This window comes from Callithrix jacchus, chromosome 17 (genome assembly GCF_049354715.1).
Source record: "Callithrix jacchus isolate 240 chromosome 17, calJac240_pri, whole genome shotgun sequence".
Lineage (NCBI taxonomy): Eukaryota > Metazoa > Chordata > Mammalia > Primates > Cebidae > Callithrix > Callithrix jacchus.
Window position 1 is genome coordinate 53,508,991 of NC_133518.1, and position 19,832 is coordinate 53,528,822.

Consider the following 19,832-nt stretch of genomic DNA (forward strand, 5'->3'; position numbering starts at 1 on the left):
ACATTGAGATTTTAATCCCCAATCTAAAAAGCTATAACTGGAATGCCTTTTCCTTTATAAATTTTGGGTCATTACATAATTAGCAAAGTTATAAAATCAGCCAATTGGCTTTGCTCACACAGCAACTACTACCCTGGCTATCTAAGTGACATGTATGTTTACCAGCCTCCTGATTCAGTATCTTTAGATTCAGAGGCAACTCAGAGTAGCTTGGGGGAGCACTAGAGCAGCAAGCCTGGAGTCAAGTTCTGACAAGGCCATTGCTTAGCTGTGGGAACCAGGAAAAGTAGCTTAACTTCTCCACGCTCAGTGTTCTCATCATCTACTTCATAACACTGCTTGTGAAAATGAAACAGGTTAATGCATAGACCTTATGCCGTTTAATAGAAAGAGCTTAACACGTCCCTGGTACACAGTAAGAAATACTTGTTCTACTGTGCCAATCCAGAATTTTTTAAACTTCCTAACAAATGGCCCTGATTTTGAATGCAAGGTAGTTCTATACTTTCTAATAGAGGCTTCTGAACACAGGCAAGATACATAAGAATGGTCACGTGAAAGGTTTCACCCTCTTACCGCAAATGAACGCCTGACGGAGGGCACGTTGCTGAAAGTGATCACGACGGGAATGATGTCAAGCGCACTGAACTCCATGGTGGCCGTGGTGATGGACTGGGCATCTGCAGACTGACCACTGCTGAAAAATGTGGCGATTCTTCTTGTGTGCGCCCCTGGAAGCGTCCGCTTGAAGACATTCCTGGAAATAAACCTCATTGCTCTGCCGATCTCCCGGCTGGCAGGGGATCTCTCATAAGGAATAGCTTCAATTTCCCTGAGAAGTCGATTCTTCTTGTAGGCGTCTGAGAAGCGCACGAGGTGCCTGGCGTGGGAGTTATAGGAGAGGATGGCAATGCGCGCTCCCACGGGGCAGCTGTTCTCCCGGACTTTAATGTCTCTCACCAGGAAAGCCATCATCTCCTTCATCCGCTCAAATTCCTGCTCAGTGACATCCCGGGACTGGTCCAAGGCAAACACCAACTCGGTTGGGTGCACTGGGCATTCGGGTTTTCCTAAAAGAGCATATCCCTTATCACATAGCATCCTTATTATTTTTTAAAAAAGATACATAGAAGGCAAAGTAATTTTAAATGTTAACTAATACTCAAAGGAGTAAATAATTTAAGTCCTGAAACAACATGTAAAATATTATATATTTAAATCTTGAATAATTATAGCTGTCATTCCAAAAGCTGAGTTTGCTCTTTTGAATCAAACACAAAAACATCTGGAATTCAGGTTTGTTTGTTTTTGTTTTGTTTTTTTTTCTTTCTTTTTTTTTTTTTTTAGTCTTTTTATTCAGTTCACAGCCTAGTGGAATTCAGTTTTATTTTATATGAAATGTTAAAGTTGACAATGAAACTCCTTCTAAACAATAGAGAGCTCCTGGAAATAGCCTTCACCTCCAGACACTGGATCAGAGGTATCAAGTTTTGTTGCTGGAACTTTACTCAGTTAAACTAAAACACATTTCTTTTTTTACTTAATAAGGAAATGCAATAAGAGTTAAAACGTAATGGCTGTGAAAGCTCCACTGATAATTTTAGAAAAACTGCAGGAACACTGACAGTCTACAGAGCAAAGCACAAGATACAAAGAGAGTAGGCAATACAGGGTAGAGTCTGGATCCCTGGCCCAGTCACTAACCAGCCATGGGACCCTGTCCAAATTACTTATCCAGTCTGCGTCTAAATTTCCTCATCTGCAAAATAGGAGTCATAACATCACCTGCTACATAGGCCTGGGGTGAGCATTAGATCAATCAGCTCAGGAAAATACTTAGAACCACAGAACCTGGCACACAGTAGGTGCTCAGTAAATGTCAACTACTGCTGTTAGAATTATCATTCCAGACTTTTCCATTGTGAGAACTATATCACTAAAAGAATGAGGAAAGCTTTAATAGATACATTTTTGTATAACAGTTACAAATGCAAGTTTACTGAATAAATATGCCTTATTACTGAGAGAAACTGATTATGATTGGTGAGCTCTACTGTAAGAGTTCATTGCATATTTATGCATCTGTACTCATTGGTTCTAATTCATTCTAATCTCAGTATCTTGCACTTGTTGTAGTTGGTAACTCATACTTGAATCTGATTAAGGTTCATTTCTCCTAGTTTATGATGTATGGAGATAGGAACAGTATCTGCTGATATTCTAAATTATTAGTCCCTGTCATATATCAGATATCTAACAAATGTTGAATGAATGAATAAGAGCTCAGCAAAGAACAGTTCTCTGCAACCGGTATAGAAATAATCAAAGTTTAATAATGTATGAAATGCCTACTGCTGGAATTTGGTTGGTAAAAGGACACCCCAGTGATGTATTTCTCTTGGAGATGTGCCTCCTCTCATTCAGATGCTAGCAAGTTGGATTCAGAGATAATAAACACAGCAAAGACCATATTGCTTTCAAAAGGCTCAGGAACTCTGACTTGCTGGGGCTCATGTAGGCCGTCAAGGAGACATCCCTTTGCCATGGGCCAACTGGGCCTTGCTCACCTTAGTGCTAAACTAGTTAAGTTTTTAGGAAAAAAAAAACCTAAGGACTTACTCATCTTACAAAACACAAGCCATAAAACCCAGCAAGCTGCCAGGAATCCCAAAGATTCTGAATGAGCCTAGGCTGGAATGCAGTGGCACCTAAGAGGGCCTCCTCGAGAAGGGAGGGATTGCTACGTGTGGATCCCCAACTAACATGGCTCTGTGACCACACACTATGTACTGAGGACTGCTACTTGCCACAGAACATGTGATGGAAAGGACAGGGAGGCAAGGATCAGCCTAAACCACTGCCATGAAACCTAAACACAACACTGACGACCCTTGTCCAGGTCACCATCATATTTGCCTGGAATACTAACACCATCTCTAAACTAGGCCTTTGCCTTTTACATTCACCACCCTCTACCCTTGCCACAATCCACTCTCCCCACAGGAGCCCAAGTAATATTTAAAAATCAGATCATGAGCCTCCCCTACATACTTTCAACAAACTCTTTAATACCCTCCCCGTCACAATTCAGATAAAATCCAGCCTCCTTCTAATGTGCAAAGCTCAGCTTGCTCTGGCCACTGACTACTCCCCATTTTTTTTATGTGCTACTCTCCGTCCCTATGTCTTAATCTCGTTGGGCTCCACAAGTTCCTAGGAAATGCCTAGGTGTATTCTGTTTCACGGCCTTTGCACTGAAAGTTCCCTATGTCCATCTCTTGAAAGATGGTTTTTTTTGTTTGTTTGTTTGTTTTTTTTGAGATGGAGTCTCACACTGTTGCCTGGGCTGGAGTGCAATGGCATCTGGGCTCACTGCAACCTCCACCTCCCAGGTTCAAGCAATTTTCCTGCCTCAGCCTCACAAGTTGCTGGGGTTACAGGCGCCCACCATCTCACCCAGCTAATTTTTTGTATTTTTAGTAGAGATGGGGTTTCACTATGTTGGCCAAGATGGCCTCGATCTCCTGACCTCATGATTTGCCAGCTTTGGCCTCCCAAAGTGCTGGGATTACAGGCGTGAGCCTCTGCGCCCTGCCAAAAGATGGCTCCTTTGTATTCTTCAGTCTAAACTTTAATTGCACTGCCCCCAAAAAGAGCCCTCTGTCCAAAAACATCTCCCCTTTACATTATCCCAGGACACAGCATCCTATGCTTTATCTCTTTTAAACAGCACCTAATGGGCTGTGCTTCCATTTGTTTGTGATCTGAATCCTCCATAAGCATCGCAGTTTCTGAGGACAGGAACCACATTCATTATTCAACTCTGTATCCCTAATGCCTTCTACAGATACTGGCAGTGGTAGGCTTTCAGCATATATATATTTTTTTTAGATGGAGTCTTGCTCTATCGCCAGGCTGGAGTGCAGTGGCGCAATCTCGGCTCACTGCAACCTCCGCCTCCTGGATTCAAGCAATTCTTCCGCCTCAGCCTCCCAAGTAGCTGGGACCACAGGCACATGCCACCATGCCTAGCTATTTTTTGTATTTTTAGTAGAGACGGGGTTTCACCATGTTGGTCAGGATGGTCTCGATCTCTTGACCTCGTGATCCGCCCGCCTCGGCCTCCCAAAGTGCTGGGATTACAGGCGTTAGCCACCATGCCCAGCCCAAAAAATATTCTTAAATGCATGGGTAAGCAATCAGAGGACATGAATCGGTGGTCTTATACAAAAAGTAAAAGTATATAAATGTATAAGAGGGTGATGATAAGTTTACACAAAATCATCATGTAAGAAGCATTTGTAAAATACCTTTCAATTAGCACTGAAAATATGAAGCTCACTTGATAATTAACATCATGCATGAGCTCCATGGATTTTAGCATTATCTGAGTTGCACATTCCACTTACTTGCTATCTGATCATCCCTACTTTTCTTCGGACTTCTGCAACTTAATCCCTAACCACTGGATGACAGAGATGGTATGACAGAGTGAGAAAATAAAGGGAGTAAGTAAAATACTATTTCTGGCCAGGTGCAGTAGCTCGCACCTGTAATCTCAGCACTTTGAGAGGCTGAAGCAGATGGATCACTTGAGCCCAGGAGTTCAAGACCAGCCTGGGCAACATGGCAAAACTCTGGCTCCACAAAAAATACAAAAACTAGTCAAGCATGATTGCATGTGCCTGTAGTCCCAGCTACTCTGGAAGCTGAAGTGGAAGGATCACTTGAGCCCAGAAGGTCAAGGCTGCAATGAAAAGTGATCAGCCTGTGAGACAGAGCAAGACCCTGTCTAAAAAAAACCCAACATATTTTTAAAACCTAAATGCAAAATAAATGGTGATGTTAGTCACTACAATATTAATATCTTAACAATTTTTATTAATATTAATAAAAAAGCAAATCGCTTTGTTGAAAAATAGCTGTGAAGCTCAGCTAAAACTGTGTGATTTATTGGCAGCAAGACTCTGCTACCAGCATCAGCCAGCAGCAAAGAAAGCCCAGATAAAATTTCTGTCAGTTGGAAGCCAATATACTGCTTTAGCTCATCTTTCCAGATATATGACATTTTAGAGCTTGATTAAAGCATGTTGTAAATAAAGATTACTCACCATGTCCTCCAGCTGGGAAAGAAGAACAAAGGAGATAGGATTATTATTTGGTAGGAGAACAGAGTTCCGTATTGTGCAGAAAAGAAAGGTTCTATCCTGTCTGCTTTTTATAGATGACTCAAAAATCAAGGCAACAGATAGAGTCTGGAGAAAATGCAGGCAGAGTCTAACATCTCAGTAAAGCACTGTTCCTTCCAAAGGGAAGAGGATGTGGGAAATGAGACAACATACAGCCATAAATCAGCCACCTGCAGCCAGCTGTCAAAGACAAAGAATCTTTGCTTGGAAGGAAACATGATGTTTCAGGGAGGTGCGCTGAATTTGGAAAGTTCAAAGCTCCACCGTCTCCTTACGTTTTCCCCTTGTAGATATCTGTAACTATCATTTATATATATACACACATAAATGTGTCTGTATCTAGGTATAATATACATGTATATATAATATGTATATTATATGCATATTTATGTGTTGTATAAGTATCAGAGGTGGATTTACTCTGAATTAAATGAACACTTGCTTTAGAACTGTACTGCTCAATATGGCAGCCACAAGCTACATGCAGCTATTAAAACTAATGAGAATTAAAGAAAAATTCAGCTTCTCAGTCGCACTAGCCACATTTGAAATGCTCAAAGCCACATGTGTCTTGTGGCTACTGTATTGGACATCACAGGGGCACATTTGCATCACTGCAGAAACTTCTACTGGACAACGCTGCTTTAGACTTCTCTCTTGCAGGGGCGCCTTGCAAGGCCGCTCCTGGGAGGAATCCTAGCCACGATGTTTACACCATCACATACTCTTATAAAATACGCAGAAGTTAACGGTTGTGATTTATTTTTTTGTTCTAAATAACTCTTACTTTTGAAATACCTTTGTACCCACTTTTAGATTTGTGATTTTGTATTGAGTCCTTTAGATTTTAGAAGATCAGGTCTCAACATACTTGGATCTGCCCTTGAGATTACAATTCACATGGTCTGTGTCATAAAACTTACCGTGCTATTTGAGCCCCCAAACAACCCATCTTCATGACTCAATGTATATATGTGTTTTGATTCCCATCATGGTTCCATTCTGCTACAAGAAGACAGAGTTCCAATAGACACTGCATTCAAAGCTTTTAAATGTCTGTCTTTGAAACCAATGTTCTCAATAGAAATAGGCTCTAATTTATTTTTCTTCCCCCAAAATGTCTGGAGGGAACTTTTGGCTCCTCCTTTCCGTCATACTGTTGTTTGGAAAGTCATTCTGCACTTGTAGATGAACATCAAAGCATCAACTCTCTCCTAATCTTGCACATGAAATTTTTTTAATGGTATCAACATATTTTGATAGAAGAAGCTGTTATAAGGGTTTAAAACAAATTCAAATGAGCATTTGCCAAATCAAAATGCCTTTTTGATTTTAAAATTTTGAGAGAGAGAAAAAAAAATTTGGCAGAGTATGTTTGCTTTTTTGTTTTTTTGAGACCGAGTCCTGCTCTGTCACCAGGCTGGCGTGTAGTGGTGCAATCTTGGTTCACTGCCACCTCTGCCTCCCAGGTTCAAGTGATTCTCCTGCCTCAGCTTCCCAAGTACCTGGGACTGCAGGCACATGATACCATGCCCAGCTAATTTTTGTATTTTTAGTAGAGATAGGGTTTCACCCTTTGGCCAGGATGGTCTTGACCTGTTGCTTGTGATCTGCCTGCTTTGGCCTCCCAAAGTGCTGGGGTTACAGGCGGGAGCCATCACACCTGGCCCACATTACTATGAATTTTTAAAGCAAATCAATCAGTCTGACTAAAAATAATCAAACATACATTTCCAGGAAAGGAATAACAAACAATAAACCAAAATCAGGACTCCCACTCACTAGGACACTCTATTATCACAGCTGCTTCTTTCATGCCAGGTGAATTCAATTCTATCAGTTACTCTCAGGCATTAATAATCATCTTTTAAAAAGTTCCGAGTGATTCTCAACTGATTGATTTCACCATTAGGTGAATTCAGACATCAAATCTCAATTTTCTTTAGATTAAAAGCACTCAACAGATTATTTCTTACTGCTTGACATGGGTTTCAATAGAAATGATAGCAGCCAGAGAGGGAGTTAGAAGTCACCAGTCTATGCTGACTCAGAAAAACATGCAGTGACATCTCTAATTTTAAGAAGTCGGCTGGTGAATTGTCTCAATTATGAGTGTAGCATTCTCTGCTTTTCTTCTATGAAAACTGACAACTTGGGAGATCATTTTAGGCAGGGTACTTACGACTGCGGTCCCGCACATACTGAATGAGCTCACATGTCTGCAGTTCAAAAATAAAACAGAGAGAATTAACCAGCAAACTGCTAGGCCCTGAAGTTTAAAAATAAGTACATTTAATGGAGCACTCAGAGCACTCTGTTGTAATCGGGAGATACGTACAGAAAATGAAGCCAAGCCTTTGGCTCCTTTCACACCCTAGGAAAACAAACAAAACGTTGTATTAATGGGTCTAGACATACACATCAGTAGCCCAAGTGCACCAACATTGCCCTCAGAAAGTGATAACTTTTGCATGTTTTATTCTCATTAAATTGTAAGAAGGGAAAAAAGAATGCAGGTAGACGCTCATTACCTAATTAACAGTAACACTGTGGAAAACAAACGATAAGCAGCAAGCTTGGTGCACACAAGCCTTGAGAGGCCACTTTCCTCTGGGTCCATCTCCGGATGGCAAGCATTGTCCAGAATTACAAGGATGGAGCTGACAGCCTGACACTTTCCGCAGAGCACTGGAGCAGGCCTATGCCTCAGAACTAGCTAAAGCCGAGCCACACTCGTGCAGCTGCCCTCTTTCACAGCAGGGGTTTGAAGGTCTTCGACTCCCATTCCTTGCCTGAGCCACTGAACAGCAGTCAGAGCTGAACCTTAATCTGTTCCCATCATCGTTAAGCTGACAAAAGGATCAGACTCCAACTGACCATCTGGAAAGGTGATCTCAACTACCTTCTCAAAACAATATACACACGCGCATGCACCCACATCTCTCACACACACACACACACACACACACCCACATCTCTCACACACACACACACACACACACACACATCTATAAATGTGTCAGAGTTTGGGATAGAAAGAACAAATGAAACTGGTTTTAATTACATCTGTTCAATCCCATCTTCAAAAGAGAAAGAGTCTGGCTCCTCTCAAAGAGAGACACCCAAGAAAACCATGCAAGAGAGCCCCACCCCAACTCCTGAAGCAAGTAAGTTCCATGTGAATGCAATAGTTGATCACAGTCACTATTACTTTCCTTTCACTTCCATTCATTCAGTGATCACTTATTACATGTAGAAAGACTGGACAGATACAGAATATGATGATTGAGAAACACCATTATAGTCTAGATACTTTTGATTTCCTCCTTCAATTTCCCCCCTCTCTCAAGAGATGTATTTAGTCACTATTTTTTCTTCTCTATATACTTAATCAGTACTTTCTTCCCCAAAAAGGTGGGAAAATAGTGGTCAAGCAGCAGAGACAGAAGACACGCACATTTGTACAATGCACCGACTTTTTGAGTAGAAAAGGACCTGGTATGGTTTATAGCTTTTCTACTTACCTTACGTCCAGGGTGTCCTGGTTCCCCAGGGGATCCCATCTCTCCTGGAAGCCCAGCAGACATCTCAAAGAAGAATTTACTTATTTTAAAATTATATTTATACATGGATGTATGTGTGTATGTAAATTCAAATTTAAAAAAATTAAAATTCAAAGGTGAAAATTCAAAAGTGAAAATTTCACTTTATTTTAGAAAATTGAGAGTTTTCCAAAAAATACAAAGAAGGAAAAAATATTCCCAACAGTTCCTTCTTCCCCAAATAATAATCCTTATTAACATTTTGATGTCTTGTCTTATTCTTTTGGTATTAAGACATATATTCCTTTTAAAAACTCATTTGAATCATACTTTTCTGTTACCTTTTAATTAAATATATCTCTGGACATTTTCACTCACTATTATTTTTGCAAAATCATTTTTCATAGCTACATCGTATCCCATCACATGGTGGTACCATGATTTAGTTAGTCCCTTACTGTTTGTTGTTTTAATAGCAAATGCCATTATAAATTTATATGCATGATACTGATTATTTCCTTAGGGAAGATTGCTAGGACTAGAATTGTTGGTCAAAGGAAAAGTTTTTATCTAAATGAAGTGGTAGGAAACTGAAAAAAACAAAAAGCAAAAAGTCTAGAAAAACAAAACTGAAATATAAAACTTTTAAACCAACAGAAACACAATCATTAGTAGGAAATATTGTAACTAAATGGGGAATAATAGCAATAAAAATAACAGTTATCTGCTTACTAGATGTCAGAAATATTTTCATGTACATTCAACAAGTTTATCATAAAGCTAGGATTTAGTTTAAAAATTGGAATAATATTTCTTTTTCTTCATTCAAAATGCCACAGAATTTACAACTTTTACTGGACTGAAAAATGAAGTTTAAAATCAACTTAATTAGTAAAAGCATTACCTATAAAACAGTAAATAATGACTGATATCCTTTGGACATTCCAATGATATTGACAGTGTGCTGGGTTGAATGAAAAATAAAATAATTTTATTTGGAAGATAAAGGTTAACCACCAAGAGAAAAGAGCAGATTGAGTACATGCTTTTACCTTTGTTCCATTCCAATATCTTACTAAGATGACAGTAAGTACATTCTTTTAAAGGCAAAAAAACCCAACAATGTTGAGAGAATAAGAAAGGAGATGAAAGTCATAGAATTTGAGTCTGGAAAGCAAATGTTAAGTGTTAAATGACTTAACAGACCTGATAACGTTGAATCCTAAGCCAGCAGAAGATAAAGCCAAGAACCGATGTGTTTTATATCATACGTCCCAGAAGGCTGAGGGTTTGGCAGCACCGGGAACCTCCAGAAGTGGAGGTGAGGAAAAAAGGTGAAGTAAAGATGTTTAGCTGAAAATCATTTTACAAATCCCCAAATCGCCTCTCTATTCTCAATAGCTGAAGTCCCTTTTCCCACCCTAGCAACAAACAGAGGTAAAACCGAGGTGAAACTCCAGGCTGAGCTGAAAAACTACAGTACCTGAAACAGGGAGAGTAAATCAAAGCATGTACAGTAAACGTGAGAGTCTCCAGCTCTCTTTTTCTATATGGCTCCTAGAAAGCTGGCAGCCAGATCTTTACTCTCCAGGTAGGAGATTGTAAGAAATTTTTTCAGGAGAACTTCATTAGACAAAGAAGAAAGGCCTGATTTCAGAGGTTTGCTAAATAAAGTAGCTAGATCACTCACTCAGAGAAACTGGTAGTTGATAAGCCCCACTCATGTTCTCAGAACTTCCAGTCAGTCTTTTTTTTTTTTTTTTTTTGAGACAGGGTCTCAGGCTCGCCCAGCCTCGAATGCAGTGGTGCAATCTCAGCTCAATGCAGCCATGACTTCCTGGGCTCAGGTGATCCTCCCACCTCAGCATCCCTCGTAGCTGGGGCTATAGGCACATGCCACCATGTCTGGCTAATTTTTGTATTTTTTGTAGAGACCAGGTTTCACCAAGTTGCCCAGGCTGGTCTCAAACTGCTGGGCTGAAGCAGTCTGCCTGTTAAGGCTCCCAGAGTGCTGGCATATAAGCATGAGCCACCATGCCTGACCCCAATAAATCTTTTTGTCTTCAATTCTTAAATATAAATACCTAATTCCTGAAACATCTGAGTAATAGATATCAAAACAGAAAGGAAAATAAAATGTAGAAAATAGGCCATGTTGGTCAAAAAAGAAAAATATTTATATTCTCAGAAAGGTAAAAGAAGATATTTTAATCACGAAACAAAAACAGTATGCTACAAAAAAGGAACATTCAGAGAACAAAAACAAGCTCTTGAAAATTCAAGTATGAGAGAAACATTGTAAGATAAACTCAAGGAACTCTCCCAGAAAGTTAGAGCAAAAAGACAAAAAGCTGGAGGATAGAACAGAAAAAATAAGAAAATTAAAGGACTATACTAATAACTATGCTACTATACTAATACTCCAAATAGTAGGTATTTAATAAACAGGGACTAGAGAATATAGAGGGCAAGAAATCATCAAAATAATTGACCAACGCTTCTTTGAAGGACACATATTTCAGGCTCCTAATGCCTATGAAGAACCTACCTAATACTCAGGAAAATGGATACAAATGGACACCAACTCATAAAACCCAGGAAATATCAGAACACTGCAGACAGAGAAATAGTGCAATAAGGTGCCAGAGAGAGAACACTGGCCACATCAGGAATCAGAATGGCTTTGGACTCTCCCAAGCAGCTAAAGAAGATAAAAATAATGGAGGAACGACTGCCTTCAAAATTCCAAGAAATTAATTCCAACCCAGAACTATACTAGCAAAATATGCAATCACGTCTAAAGGTGGTACAAAGCCCTCTCAGATGTTGGCTGTATCAAAAAATATACCTTTCATTCACCCCTTCTTAGCAGGCTACGGGATGAGTTTTTCATGGAACAAGGGAGAATTCCCACAGGAGGAGTCTGAGAATAAGAATGAGAAGCAGAGATCCAGCACAGGAGAGAGGCAAAGGGAAAGGAGAAGGTGAAGGATGATTGCTGAATGGCAGCTGGGCACCAGGCACAGAGGAACCCCCATCAGATTGGTCAGGTTGGAAGGCTCTGGGTTGGGATTAAGCTGGAGAGAATACTTGCCTCATCTGAATGTTTTCAGACAAGATTTAGATAAAGGGAAAATTTAAAAAGGTACATCAGCAACTTTTACAGCAGGAAGAAATCAGTTCATAATGCTTAAAATTTATGAATCAAAAATAAGAACATAAGTATGATATTTAGAGGCATATTGTCAATTCTGAGACAAATAAGTTCAGAAGTGAAAGCGGTTGTTTGTGAGGAGAAGGAAATGGGTATGAGTGAGAAAGTGAAGGACTTTTTTTAATGTAAAACACTTTGTTATTTGACTCTTTAAACCAGTGGTTCTTAGCAAGAGAAAACTTTGCCTCCCTTTTTTCCCTGGGACATATGGCAATGTCTGAAGACATTTTTGACTGTCATAACTGGGGGCAGAGCGAGGAAGGTAGAGGGCAGTTGATGCTGGAATCTAGTGGGTAGGTGCCAATGCACAGCACAACCCCTCAACAAAGCCTCATCCAGCCCAGAATGTCAATAGTGCTGAGATGGAGGAACCATGCTTTAAACTATGTGCATATATGTATAGGTGGTAAAAAAATGCATACAAATATGCATGTATACACAAAACAGATTAAAAATCATGACAAAATTAAAAAAAATATTTCCTGAGGAAAGAAAAATCAAGGTGAAGATTTAGAGAATTTAAAAGAGGAGTACAGTCATTCAAAGAGAACTGAAGAGGCATTCAGAATTTAAGTTCATGTTTTACCAAAATCTTCCAATAGAAACTTCAGCTCTTTCAGAGGGAAAATCTGGATTTTTCAATGACTCAGCTTCAAATCCAAAAACACTCACGTAAAGGTGGAAAAAGTAGCTCTATAGGTGAAAAGAGGAAGTTACAAAAAGTGATACATTGTCCAAAATGGAGAACAACAAAAAAATCAAGTATTTTGAAAGGCCAACAGAAAAAGTTTATATGTTTCTCATTAGTGTACTGTCTTTTAAAATGATTAATGTGCCTTTGTGGGGAAAGATCCAACCATGAACTTGTTAGCGTGCTTCCGATGTTCAAGGTTAAACTTCATTAATAAGCCAAGGGAAATAAATGATCCAGAGACACTTCAATGCAGATGACATCTGGATTAATTTGAAAGTCTTTTCCAATTATTTTTCTAATTATGTCAGTCTTCATTTTTTTTAATACAACATCATGTTAATGGATAGCCATCCAAAAACACGTATAAGGAAAAGAATTATAGCTGAGAAGCAGTCTTTAGAGGAAGAGGAGGAGGAGGAGGAGGAGGAGGAGGAGGAGGAGGAGGAGGAGGAGGAAGAGGAGGAAGAGGAGGGGGAGGAGCGAAAAAAAGAGGAGTTCCTTATTTTGTACCCCTGAAACCTACATAAACAATGTCTATACATAAAGATCTTACAGTTTGCAGAAACAATATTAGATCAGAGCAAAATTAACTATGAAGACAAAACTGGAAAACCACTTCAAGTATACATTTTTATCAGGCTTTTAAAATTCTTGCTAATTGACATGATAAACAAAGACCAGTTTGCCTGATCAGTGCTGTTCTGAAGAAAAATGATGATGTCTGTTTCAAGAGACAATTATCTTGAGATTGTCTTTTAGAAAACTAAAACAGCATTTTCACTTATACACAGTCTAAGATACATAGAGAGTCAGCAAATGCAAGAAAACCATTCTTAACCCAGGGGAACCCAAGGCAAGCCTAGGGGATGAATTGTATTGAAGACCTATGTTTATTCCAAGTGATTCAAACCACTAGGTGATATCTAAGCCCCTCCACAGAATAAAGACATACTCAGTTGCAGAGTAAACAAACTTTTTCACAAAGCTCGAGAGATAACATCCTTGAGCCAAATGAGAGGAGGACCTTTCTGCATATATCTCACTAAAAGTAGATTAACAAGACCTGAAAAGTGAACATAAGACGCCAGTGGGCATTAGGCTGCACGAAACCTGCAGGGAGACAGGATTAAACTCACTGCATTTTGGCAGTGTAAAAACTGTTTTGAATCACAGGGATTTCTTTTACAAAATCTTATTTCCAGTGTTAAGCATAGGACCTGGCCACTAGAACACGTGAACTTGCTCACTAAAAGCAAACAGTTCATTGTTTGTGCACTGGCATTGAGAGATGAATAATATATCCATTCCCCTTCCCCAAGTTTGCCTTAACAGAAAAGACATGCATTTTGCAAGTCACTGGTAACAAAAGACAACTCAAATTGTCAGTGTATGAAGGAGGACTTCCTAATGTAGTGAGGTTGTCAGCAACTGGAATCTAAGAAGCTTACCGTTGTGCCTCTAGCTCCTTTCAGCCCCATCTCTCCTGGACTACCAGGGTCCCCAGTCTCACCCTAAATACATTAATTAAAGTAAAATAGTTATTAAAATCAAGCATATATATTTAACATATTTGCATCTTTAAACTGATTCCACAGACATTTTTGATATGCATTTTTAACAGTCTTCTTTGAAGAGTGTGAGGGTATGTGTGTTTCCATTGATGTAACTCTCTACATAGCACACCGCATCAGCGTCGTTTCACTTTGTAGTCTCCCCAGTGACAACAGTAGCCACTGGCTCTTTGGAGAAGTGTACTTTGCTCTTTCATTTTATCCTCTGACTATCACAGAACCTGGCATTTACTGAGTTCAGTAAGGGTTTCTAAAAAAAAGTGGTCTCCAAGGTAGAAGATGTCATTGCTAACTAGTTATTTGAAGATGATTTATAAACATATTGGGAAAATTGAGCCAGGTGAAATCATACAATTTTGTTTTTTTACATTATACTTTTTTTTTTTGAGGCAGAGTCTCGCTCTGTCACCCAAGCTGGAGTGCACTGGAGCAATCTCAGTTTACTACAACCTCCGTCGCCTGGGTTCAATTGATCCTCCCACATTCAAGTGATCGTCCCACCTCAGGCTCCTGAGTAGCTGGAACTACAGGCGTGCACTACCACGCCCAGCTAACTTTTGTATTTTTAGTAGAGATGGGGTTTTGCCATGTTGGCCAGGCTGGTCTTGAACTCCTGACCTCAAGTGATCCACCTGCCTCAGCCTCCCAAAGTGCTGGAATTACAGGCGTGAGACACTGCACCCAGCCTTATATTATACTTTTCTTTGAGTAAATGAGAAAATATATATGATAGAGGGAAGGTGTAAATTTGAGAAGAAAATTTTGAAAGGCGAATTTTTCTATCTTCTCATATTAATTTAAAAACTAGAAATACTTTTTAAGTCTTACACTCCTAAACAAATATATAATCTTAAAAATAAAAAAACAATTGGTCTATTTCCTTCTTCCCTCCTTCCCTCCACAAAGTTAGGACACTTATTTATCATCAAATGTTCTTCTATTGGCCCAGGATATATTTCACAGCCCCCATCTCTAGTTACTAGGAAGCACACAGTACCTTAGGTCCACTTTCTCCAGGGAATCCTTCTTGTCCCTGTAATGGAGAGGAGGGAAGATTAATACAGGCACACATCACCCAGTGAGGTTTGCATTGACTTTCATTTTACCTGCTGCCCTTTTTAGTTTTGGTACCTCTGAATTAAGAAAGGGACAGAACAATTGAAATCTGGAAGCTAAATAGCAGTATCTGAGAAACAAACTTTAATTTATAAGTTAAAGTACTTAAGGGTTTCTTCAATATATTATAACTACCTAGGTGGTTAAAAGTACACATCTGAAGAATTGCAAATTGGCTTTCCTTCTTTTTTATGCATATAACAGCACAGATGTTCATTTGGCCATGTGTCTCTGAGATGATCTTAAAATGGATTGCCATGGAGAAATCTAGAAAGCCTATGGGGAGTCTAAACTTGATCATTCATTTTAGGGTCCTCTGTTTACTTCACTTTGTTCAAAGAATATAATTGAAGAGCTATAATAATCCCTATTAAATAAAAAAGTACATGATTAATTTAAAATAAAGTCCATTTTCTGATTATAATAAATCCTCAAACATGTATAAAATCAAAAGAATAGAAAGAAGAAAAATCACCAAAATCTTACTGCTCAGAATGATTATACGTATTTTGTCATATTTCCTTTTAGCTTTTTAAAATGCAATGTAATGCAATTGAGATAAAGGTTTTTCTGAGTATATTCTAAATTTTTACTTGAAATTGTCACATAATTTCTTTACATAATTATAAACTTCATATACATTCATTTTATAGGGTGGCTAAATTCCAATGCCATAGGCCACTTAATATTTCCCTTCTTGTGGGATATTAAGGGACTATATAATAGAATATTAACTGCTCTCTGTTCTAATGAACATTACACTGGAAATCCCTCATTCACTAGATTTATTTCTCAGAAAGTTCTAGTGTTTCGTTCTTTATTCTTCCAAACAGCCTCTTGCATTATTCTCATTGGAATTTCACTTGGAATTATGCTGATCCTTTATACTATTTTAGACTTCCCAACAAGATCTCGGAATGCCTCGCCATTTATTGAAATTCTCTTTTCTATCTCAGCAATTTATTCTCAAAGACCTCAAACATTTGGCAGAAATGATATCCTTAACTATATTATGTTTTTTGTATTTTGTAATTACAATGGGATCTTTTTCATTCTGACTTCCTAGTGGTAATTGTTAGTATATAGAAATCACTGGTCTTTGTAAACTTATCTCTCAAGTTCCGGCCTCCTAAATATTCAGTGACAATATAAAATTACTTTCTAACATACAGTTTTATTTTTAAGTTATTGCTTGGCCTGGTACATTTAGAAAACTCCTGCAGAACCTCTCACTAATGGCTAAAGCAAACCTAGTAAGAGGCAGCCTAATTTTGGAGTGTTTCCCTGAGTAAACTTAAGCGTAGACCTACTAAGATTACATACTCTGTTCAGGCTAGAACAAGTCAGACTTGGGCCACACATCACTGCAAAGAACAGAAAATGTGTTTTCAAGTTTCACTTCTTGCCTGCACCTTCAACCACCACGTTCTTTTCTCTCCTACGACATTCCTCATGGGATATCAGCAAAAAATTATCAAAATGTATTTCTAACTGTCCAAGACTGCCTTATTCCCTGCTTCCCTTTTTCTCTTAAATGTGACAAACAAAATAAGCGAAAAAAAAAAATAAATGGAAAATGTCCAGCTTCCAGCAGACGTCACTTACCTTTCCTCCCTTACGTCCAACACTACCATAACCTGGACTGCCATCATCGCCCTGTAAACAGAGCAATTGGTTACCAACATCCCAGACTACAGATAGAGGCTGGCTTATTCCTCAAGAGGACAAGACTGCCACTTTTTTGGTTTGATAAAGAAAAATCAGGACACAGATCCTCCTTCTGGGGCAGGCCTCCAACATTTTATGATAGTCATACTAAAGGCAATTGTTAGATACAGACAGTGCACTGTCCCTTGGTATTCTCATCTGTAAGCTGAGAATAATAATTATACCTATTCATGTGTGGCTATGAAGATTAAATGAACAAAAAATCAGGCATATAATAATTTTTCAGTAAGAAGAGATAGTAGTATTACCTCTCCCGGATAATGCTTGTATTTTAATACCATTTTTGATTTGCCAGACAAAAACGAGAAGTAAATGCCCCAGCATTGGCTACTGTCAGACCCTTATAGAAACCCTGAGCAATGGGGAAAGGATCGAATGGGTTCCTGATGAAGGGGCTCTGACAAAAGGAAAGGCTGGCAAAGGGGTCATGGGATTGCTGAAGACAAGTTTCACTATTTGGCTTCAAGAGCATTCTGGCCCTGATGCATGGCACCTGGGGAATTGCCACCTTTGGAAGGCTGGCCAAGGAACTACACTAAGGACAATATATCTCTCAATTTCCATAAAACTGCATCAAGATGATATCCTTAAAACTCTCTTTGGAGAACCACACCATATATCTACTGAACTAAAAGATTCCAGGAACCCCATAAAAACTAGTGACAAAATACAAACCTGTAAGCCACGAGGACCAGGAAAACCAACCGCTCCTTTTTCTCCCGGATCTCCAGGTTCTCCCTGTTAAACAGAGAGGGTGTTTTTAGGTTGGAAATGAGAAATGATTGCACTAATTCAGCTCATCTGTGTGGATCACGCACAGCAACGGGTTTGTGCTCAGAACTGTGTGTTGTGCAAGTGATACAAGAGGAACTGCTGTTGTTGGCCAGGGAGGTAACTTCCGTTGATCACTGAAGCCTCAGCAAGCATGATTTATTGTTTAGCGCAAGTTGCCATCTCAGCAGCACAATGCCATGAAAATGAGTCAAGAGAAAAGCTCTGCAATGTTTTAAAAAATTAACAACATTGTTTCCAGGATGATTCATGCAAATCATCTGGTTCCTGCAAAGATGGCAGACTGATTAATCTAGTTTTAAGATATTGAAGGAGACTGAAGATAAACAAGGGAGCATGGCCACCTGGCAATAATTTCTAACTTCTGACGAGTAGAACATCTACTGTGGTTTATTAATCAATCTCAGGATGTTGAGGAACGTTCACCTACATGGGAAATCAACACGGGTTTAGAGAGGGAGTTCACTCCTTTTTATAAAAAGATAATTTTAATTTTCAAAGAGTTTCAAATGTACGGAAATGTTGTGAACATAGTACAGAACGTTCCTACATATCCACATCGATTTGCCCCTATTCGTAACATTGTGTTACACTAGCTGCATTGGTAGGGGACGTTTGTCACAACAGAATCAATATTGATTCATTAACTAAAGCCCAGACTTTATTCAGGTTTTCCTTTTTTTTCCTTTTCTTTTATCTGATAGTCTTTTCCTGTTCCAGGATCCCATCCAGAATCCACATGTTATATCTCCTTAGGCTCCTTTAGACCAGATAGTTTCTCAGACTTTTTTTTTTTTAATAACCTTGACCATTTTGAGAAGTAGTGGCCAGGCATTCTGTAGAATGTCTCTCATTGCTGTTTTTCTAGTGCTTTTCTGATTGAACTGGGCTTATGGGTTTGGGGAGGAAGATCACACAGGTAAAAGGCCATTCTCATCACATCATATTAAGGGTATATACAATGAAGATGACATCACTGTTGATGTTAACTTTCATCTTCTGGTTGAGATAGTGGCAGTCAAGTTTCCCTAATGCCAAGTTACTCTCTATCTCCCTCTCCCTCCATACTGTACTCTTTGGAAGAAAGAGTGTGAAAGTGTGTGCAACCTACACTTAAGAGGTGAAGAATCATTAAATCATTTTTAAGGACAGAAAAGCAACATAAGAAGGGCAAATGGGCAAGTGACCACCAGCACTGAACTCTGGGGGTGATTAAGAATAGGAGTCTATGAAAGGGAAGGAGGAGATCATCTGCCTTGGTGCCTTTTAGGACAGTGGTTTTCAAAGTATGCCGTGGGGACCACCTGCTGCATCCGGGGTTCATGTGTCAAGATTTTTGGATCCCATTGGATTAGACTCTCGTAAGTGGAGCCCAGCAACATGTGCTTTTACATAAGCTTCTCAGCTGACTCATATGCACACTAAAATTCCAATATATCTGCCTCACAGTAAGGAAACAAGAAAAGTCATATGGCTTGTCTAGGCCCACGTGCTTGGTTATTGGCAGTGTCAGGTGTTGAGCCCAGGATGAACTGCCAGGTTGCTTGCCTCCCGGAAATGTGCACTTACTGGAGTAAGGAAGGGGTAAGTGTCTGAGGTTTATCTCAGTGAATCATGAGTCTAGAGTGCCCAGTCCATCCTGGGGCAGTTCACAGGGTTTGGGTTTTCTTTGGGGTCCTTGCCTTCTAAATTCCTGACCCCCGCTATTCCTGCCAAGTCTCTATTATTAATAAGGATCTTCTAAGGCACAGTTGCCCTCCTTCTGTTTATCTACTTCCCCACGGTCACCCCTCGCCAGTTCTAGGGTCCCTTTATCTATGTCTACCCCTGGTAAGAGAAACTTGATTTTTACCAGTGATACCACTTTCCCCACAGCCTCCTTTGGGAGCAAGAAGGTAGCACTGCCTCTGTTCCAAACTTTGATTTCCTGATTACATGCCATAGATGGCTATACTACATGCCACAGCAGTCCCTTCCTTTTGCAGT

General features: G+C 39.4%; 1 protein-coding gene across 1 annotated transcript in view; it reads right to left on the bottom strand.

The window, feature by feature from the left end:
* COL6A6 (collagen type VI alpha 6 chain) overlaps positions 1-19,832 on the bottom strand; it is a 154,553-nt gene that overhangs the window by 29,948 nt on the left and 104,773 nt on the right. The window contains exons 26-34 of the mRNA XM_002759687.6: positions 17,730-17,792; positions 16,932-16,982; positions 15,208-15,243; positions 14,088-14,150; positions 8,714-8,776; positions 7,528-7,563; positions 7,372-7,408; positions 5,112-5,123; positions 577-1,070 (exon numbers count right to left, since the gene is read on the bottom strand). Coding sequence (XP_002759733.5) covers positions 577-1,070; positions 5,112-5,123; positions 7,372-7,408; positions 7,528-7,563; positions 8,714-8,776; positions 14,088-14,150; positions 15,208-15,243; positions 16,932-16,982; positions 17,730-17,792 — 855 coding nt within the window. The remainder of the gene's footprint in view (positions 1-576; positions 1,071-5,111; positions 5,124-7,371; positions 7,409-7,527; positions 7,564-8,713; positions 8,777-14,087; positions 14,151-15,207; positions 15,244-16,931; positions 16,983-17,729; positions 17,793-19,832) is intronic.